General features: G+C 38.7%; 1 protein-coding gene across 5 annotated transcripts in view; it reads left to right on the forward strand.

Moving 5' to 3' along the window:
• The window catches only part of LOC145668820 (uncharacterized protein CG7065-like), a 68,714-nt gene extending 61,909 nt beyond the window's left edge, over positions 1-6,805 (forward strand). For all 5 annotated transcript variants that reach the window (XM_081736992.1, XM_081736996.1, XM_081736993.1 and 2 more), the window contains one exon: positions 3,809-6,805. In XM_081736992.1, coding sequence (XP_081593118.1) covers positions 3,809-6,552 — 2,744 coding nt within the window. In that variant the 3' untranslated portion in view covers positions 6,553-6,805. The remainder of the gene's footprint in view (positions 1-3,808) is intronic.
• Positions 6,806-7,640: the final 835 nt, after the last annotated feature.

A 7,640-nucleotide genomic window follows, 5' to 3' on the forward strand; every position in this document is an offset into this window, starting at 1 on the left:
CAAATGTATCTTACATTGATATTGATTGGATTGAAAGTATCTTATATTTTATATGTGCAGTCTTGTACAAAAATAACTTGATACTCACCTCTCTTTGAAAAGATTTACTCTTTTACCTACAGGGAATTAAATTAAACAAATGTGGATTGTCAGAATATGACCTAAAGGAAAGGGATGACCAAAATTTTTTGAACGAGTCTGCAAATCCATGCATGACTTCGTCATACATAGTTACTATAATGTCGTCATACATAGTTAGTCGTTAGTTAGTAGTTAGTCGTCATACATAGTTACTATAGTGTCGTCATCCAAATTCATCTCCGACGACGAACTTACTGGTATAAGGATACAGTTGCAAATGACAACTAGAGGCACAATGAAATAGTTAAACTTGGAAAACATTGAAAACAAGGGAGAAGAATGTATATTATGGTTGTTTGTGAATATAAAATTAGAAGAAGCCAAATCATTTCAAAATACAGCTAGCTGATTAAAATTATATGAAAGACAAAGACCAGTGGAATTTGACAATATACTCAAACTTTTTATCACTAAACAAAATTTGAGGAAGGAAAATAAGCATCCCTGGGAGGATCAAAATGAGATTGAGGGGCAAGGTCCCCATCATCCGCCCGGTAGTTCGCACCTCTCTTACTTGTGATTAAGTCTGATTTATGGTTGTTCGAGAACACAAAAACCTAACCAGTGACACTTAAAAGCATGACCCCCAGAGATTGGGTTTCGGGATGGGGTGATTGGTTTGTGCACACTAGTAATATGTGGAATCAGTTCCATTTGATAAAGGCGATTTTGTAGTATAATTTCGCGTACCGTATACTATTGGGTGAACTGTTAGGAATAATTTACGCCTACTAGCTATTGGATTTCCAAGTTTTATTGTTTTGACTTTTACAGTCGGTATAGACGTCACTACCCGCCCATATTTTACGCAGCAACTATAATTATTACTGCTTCCACGAAAGATTTAAGGTGTTTAGATGAATTGGAGTTCTTTACGAGATAATTTTCTAGTTTTAGGTTAAGATTTTCTTTGATACCTATCGTCATTTTCTGAAATATGAGGATTAAATTTTGCCATACTATTCGTGTAACGTAAGACAAGATAATAGTTTCTCAGAAGGAAAGGGACAAGATTTTAAGTTCCATAGCACAATATACATATATGAAATATCTTAAAACAGCATTAACTATGACATTTGTAACTTATTTGTCAATATTATAGAAACGTTGATATCTCAGATCCTATATATTTAGTAGATAGTGGCTGTTAACATTAAGAACAAAATCCAGCGCAGCGAAATTAATCGCGACAGATGAAAAATAGAATTGAATACAAGTAGTGGTGATGGAGGCATGAAGCTGTAGTTTTACGAGTGTTTTGTGTGCTATTGTGTCCTGAATGTTACTTTTATGTAAGCTTCTGTTAACTCTTTCTGATAGAGAGAAAAAAAAGTGCAAATAAAATTTCTTCTGAGTGCAATTATTGATTTATGTAAATATTACAATAATACGTTTTGTTCTCTATGACCAGATCATTAATAGCATTTACTATAAATATTTTCTTTTGAAGTAAGTTTAAAAGTCAAAAAATTAATTATAAAATATCCAGTGTTCGTTTTAACTAATTTTCTTCAAATCCAAAAGTAAAGTGTAATTCAAATTGGTATTTGGTTACTAGAAACTATCTTTCATTATTAGCTTAAAACATGTGGAAGTCTGAGTTAAATTAATACATACAGTTGCGAAAGCGCACTTAAGAACACACAATGGAAATTCATATATTTGGTCCAAAGTTAGTGCATAAGAAGTTAGAAGTGATCCCAACATAGTATCCGTAGAACATTCCGAACATATTATACAGATGTTCAAAAATGTAGAGTAGTTATGGTAATTACCTTAGTAGCGCGTGTAACCACCTTGAGCGGTCACACAAGCAGATCTTCGGATAGGTAACTGAACGTACATATTCTGAATGTCTGACTGGGTATGGTATCCCAGGCGTGCTACAGAACGTGGCGATGGTCGGTGTCGGAGTCGGGTTGGCCGTTAGGCGCTTTTCCACCATGCCTACAAGTATTCCGATAGGTCGTAGGACTGGAAACATATGTTAGGATGGAAGGCGCATACCGACTAGAGTCCGCCGTATTGTTCTGACAGTATGGGAATGCTCGTTGTCCTTCTGGAAGATGGGATCCTGCAAAGTCTCGAAAGAAGTTAAGAGGACAGAATTGACGACGCACTAATCATACTTACTTTGATGATAAACTGTATGTGTAGTTTATTGCCTCCCATACCAGAATGAATGTTATGGTCCTCTACGGGCGGAGTGCGATTGTGTTAGATTTTGCCTCTCGTTCTCACTTCTACGGATGTCCGTCTTGAGATCACTAACAAGAATGTATGTCTATGTGGGAATCCTGTGTTTGCTTTGCCATCGTCTACACTACATTACACGCACACGAACGACATTGTTGTACTTCTTATAGCCCACACTCGAAACCACCTAATTGCACAACAGACATTCTCTGGCGTCGTCTTACTAGGCAAGTATTTTGGGTTCGAGCAAACATATGTATGAAATTTTATTTATAGGATCATAACATACTTCTGAATATGCTGGTGAGTGACGTTTCTCGCAAGACTGTAGGTGTTCATTAGATGCCACTGCAGCCATCATTATAGAAGCTAAACGCAGTGCATACAACTTAACTATAAATACAAGTGAGGTCTGTCAATACAGTGCTTGACAGATGAAATTATGAAATTACATTCTGAAATTTAGAATCAACTATCTGCGAAAGTATATAAACCAATGTTTCGTTACGCGTGGCAGAATGCTTGTACGATATTAGGAAAATTGAGGTAGTCTTCGTGGTGTGATATTCAGTTGGTATTAGAGAATATTCAATTAGAGCATGTAACTAACTTCCGTTTCTTAATTGTGAGCTTTGTAGTTACTCATATTGCTTTGAGCATTGTATTGACAGCCCTCACTTCCATTTATAATTAAGGTACCTGCATTGCGCTTCTCTTCTAGAATGACCGCTCAGTGACATGTAATGAACATTTGTAGTCTTGAAGAGAGCCACTGGCACATTCAGAGGTTCGTAATGGTGCTATAAATAAAATTTCATACAGGATATTTGTTCGAACCCAAATATTTTCTTGTTAATATTGGAAACACTGAGGGGCCGCGGTGGCTCAGTGGTAGAGCGTTCACCTCTGGTGCTTGGGGTCCCGGGTTCGATCCCAGCCCCCGCCAAGTGAACTTTGTGGTGGACGAACACCGTGTGCGTGGGTTTTCTCTGGGTTCTCCCGTTTCCTCCCACTTTCTTCATTCCACCATTTCATTCATCACTCATCATCACCGTCTCCTTTAGCCTAACCGGCATAACCGTGGGACGTAAAACTCAAATATTTCATTTGGAAACAGACTGTAGTGTACACACAATTACAATTACACAATTAACGACCTTCAAACTACTAGTAGCATACTTCCTTCTTACATTAAAGTCAGCACTCATTGGTGCAATTCTCGTTCAAATCAAACGATATATACATGTATTCTTAAGTGCGTTCCTACCAGTGTAGAAGGTCTGACCTACAATTGTGCCATGAATGATGATAATAAAAATTCCTCTGCGGAAATCAGACATCCGTTAACACACAACTCAATTCAAAGGTGAATTATTAGGGCTGGGAAATTTTTTGTGTATTGTTTGAGCGAAAATGAATACATTACTTGAGTGTAAAATATTTTTTTTTTTTTTTAAATTTCTATTTACAGACAGGAAGAAACAGAAACTTGACAGATCGTCACGGAGAAGATCGTCATCCAGTTCTCGTTCAAGATCGGGGTCTAGGTCAAGATCAAGAAGTAGATCTAGACGTTACGGAAGATCTCGACACAGATACAGTCGCAGCAGATCTCGATCTCGGTCTCGATCATACAGTCCCAGATCCAGATATAGGAGACATCGCTCCAGATCTCCACCATTCTTCCATCGTTCTCGTTCTCCATTTTACAGAGGGAATTATTATGACCGATACCGTGGGAGACCATACGATCGTCCTTACGACAGACAACCAGAAAGACCATTTGACAAAGTGAGAATGGAAGAGGCGAAGAAGCTGGCTGAGGAGAGAGATAAATGGGAAAAGTTCCGTGCCGAAGCAGATCTTTTGGAATCCCGATTAATCAAATCTCATAAATTCCATGAGAAAAATCCAGAAAAGCACCCATTGTACGCTGAAGAGTGGAAAAAGTTTTGGAACAGGAGGTACAAAGAACTTAATGAAGAAGGAAAGGATCCGAATAGTCATGATTATAAGCCTGAGTGGATCGATTTTTGGAACAAGAAGATGAAGGAACTGTTCGAGGAAGAACTAAAGACTAAGAAGGAAGACCTAAAGAATAAGTATGGATTGAAAGACGAGGAGCCTGTAAAACAAGAACCAATCAGAAGACGAGAGTTCGGAATGTCTCCCGATCGGGATCGGATGGAAGAGCGTGAGGGAAGTCGAGAATATGTTCGAACGGATCCAGTTACTGATGTGAAAAACACATGGAAGGCTCTGACAGGAAGTGAAATCAAAGAAGAGAAACGCTCTCCTAGTCCTTGGGAAAGTGATTCCGCTGCAAAGAGGCCACTTGTTAAGAATCCTTCACCTCCACCAGAGTACCGAGCAGAAGCATTCAGAGAAGGTGATAGGAAAGATTGGCAGACGTCTTCGGTAAGATCATACAGAAATGAAAACTTATTTAAACATGACAGATATGCTCGAGTTAATAGGGGAAGATACAATGATAGAGAGAAAGACCCATTGATTGTTACAGTTTTGAGATTATTGACAGCTTTAGAAGAGCAGTTAGGTTTACTAGCACCTCGTGTGCATGACCTGTTCTCTCAAGCAGTGGCTATGGAAAAAGCACGGCCCTTTTCATCCGAAAGTCTTGTGCGAGGTGAAAATGCTGTTTTGCTTGAAACTGTGAAGGAAAAATTGCGGGGACAGTTGTTCGCAGGAATAGTAGAAAGAAACAAAGTTGGAGCCACAAAAACTGTGATTGAATATCTGACCGACCTTCTCGAACAAGTACCGCCCGAAGAAATAGCACCCCCTGTAGTTCAATTTTCGAGGGGTGGTATTTCTGGTAGAGGATTTGATCATCCTCCGCCTTCAAACTCTTTACATTCCGTAAATCCGGGAGTCAGTCAGCCATCTGCGGGTAATTACGACAAAGTAGCCATTGCACAACAAATTTCAGCAGCACTGATCGCTCAGGGTAAGACAAACGTCAGTGAACAAGAATTGGCTCAGCTTGTAAATGCAGTAATTGGAATGGCCCAAGCTAACGCGGCAGGACAAAAATCATCAGGCGGTGACCAAGTAAATAATTCGATCGCAGCTGCTTTGTCGAATACTTTGAGCAGATCTCAACAAAGTAATACTGAAGGGTACAGAAACCCCTCGTCGCATATGCTAAGAGATTCATCTGCATTGTCAAATGTTCGTATGAAACAGGAATCGGGTGGACTAGAGTTACTGAAATCAGCATATGAGGATCCCATTTTATCAAAAAGAGAAGAAACGTCACCAAGGCGAAGTGATAATGAATATGACGAATTAACAGATGATGATCTGAAAAATCTGCTTCAGCATTTCCAAGATTTGTCAAAAGATGAACAGCATCGTTTAGTGTCATACTTGAAGAAACTTGAGGAGTCCTCCCCAGAAAGGGTGGAAAGATTAAGAAAATACGTAAATTTGAGACCTAAGACGGAAGTTAAGCAAGAATTTCCTGACGATCCGGTACCACCAGCCGGTCGGGTATCTCCGTTTTCTGCTCGGGGCAGTGTCTCGAATCCTGTGAAAGACGAAAGGGAAACTCAAGTGAAACAAGAATCGGATGATGATGATGATTATAGTTACGAAGAATTATACAGGAATGCTTCAGAAAGAGTGAGACAAAAACAGTTGGAAATGAGCCGAGCCCAACAAAGTAGTGCAGCAGCCCCAAAACCTGAAGCAACAGCAAATCCCGCCGTGAAGGATCCAAAAGAAATCATTGCCTCGCTTATGGGATCACTTCCATCAAGATTTAACCAGGCTTTTACTAATCAGCCTAAATCGAATGAACCGGAAATAGGCGGTCCGAGGAATCCTCCTGCTGTAGGCGGTAACAATCCGGAGAAACCTCCATCGGAACCTACATCCAATACAAATGCACAAATTCCTGGTATTAATGAACCACCCCGAACTACTATTCCACAACAACAACCACCGAGTGGCAGTACATTTCCGGCATTCAGGCCGATGCAGTTTCCAGGTTTTCCGCAAGGGGCTCCTTTTAATCCTCAAATGTTTCCGGGAGCCCAACAGTTCATGCTCAACAGCTATGGCAATCGTTTCCCGCAGCAGAACCCAGCGATGGCAGCAGGTGCCCAGCGACCAGCATACGGTATCCCATCAACAGGACAACCAGCGCGAATGTCGTTCCCAGCGTTTCCCAATCAACCCAAATACTTTTAAGAAATTCCTAGTAGTGATGAATTTGTTTGTTTAAAAAAAGTGTTTAATATTTAACAAATTAACAATCTTTACAGTTTGACATTGAAAAAGCTGAAAACGTGAGACTCATTTACTGTTCGTATAAGTACTTTTGTGTATTAGTATGTCAGTGTGCGAATATGCTCGTGTGAGTGAGAGAGAGGAACAAAAGGCAAAAGACTGTATTTCTTTCTTGTACAATTGTAATTCCTAATAAAAATTTAAAAAAAAAGAAGCAATTATTCTTTGATTTCCTGATATAGTATGGGCGGATCAGGCATTCTTTGAATACTGCTAATGACATTTTGTTTCTTACGGGTTCTAGCAAGTAGTCAGAGCAGCACTGATTATTCTTACCCTAATCAATAAACACTATACTAAAAAAGAAAATAGTAACTTTTGCTCAAATTTCTAACACAGGAAGCTTTAAATAATAAATGGATCAAGTAAATTTACGGAAGTAATTGTAGAAATGAAGAATCTTTTATATATATATATATATATATATATATATAAGTAAAACGTACCGTTCTATGCTTTCTTTACCTTGTAGCAAAGTTATTAGGGATCATAGAGTACTTGTTGCTGACGGAAGTTACAAAATCGTTTGATTCAACTATTGAAATGGCGATAAAATATTTCAAATGGATGTTTTAAATAGCTACGGACACACTTCAATCTCATAATGTTCTGAATGGAACAAGAAGTCATCATCATATTACTGACCATAATGAAATATTGGCTGAGTGACGTAATTTGATCCTTATTGAGTCAATCGTTCCGTTAATATTGTTTGTTGTACTTATAACATGGTAGCATGAGGAAGCTTAAATGCAACAAACTGGAATACTGAATAATCAAAGAAACGATGGGATGCATGTTATATATATATATATATATATAGAGAGAGAGAGAGAGAGATACCTTGTTTCAAAAAGAATATACGTATTACGAAGAATTATTTTGTCCAAACTATCGATCACTGCGCCTCGGCTCGGCTATTGGAGAAACGAATACATAGTCTAGTTTATATTAATAGCCGCTAGATGTCAGTTGTCTTCTGTTTTGCT

This window comes from Thermobia domestica, chromosome 13 (genome assembly GCF_964235325.1).
Source record: "Thermobia domestica chromosome 13, izTheDome1.hap1.1, whole genome shotgun sequence".
In the NCBI taxonomy this organism is placed as follows: domain Eukaryota; kingdom Metazoa; phylum Arthropoda; class Insecta; order Zygentoma; family Lepismatidae; genus Thermobia; species Thermobia domestica.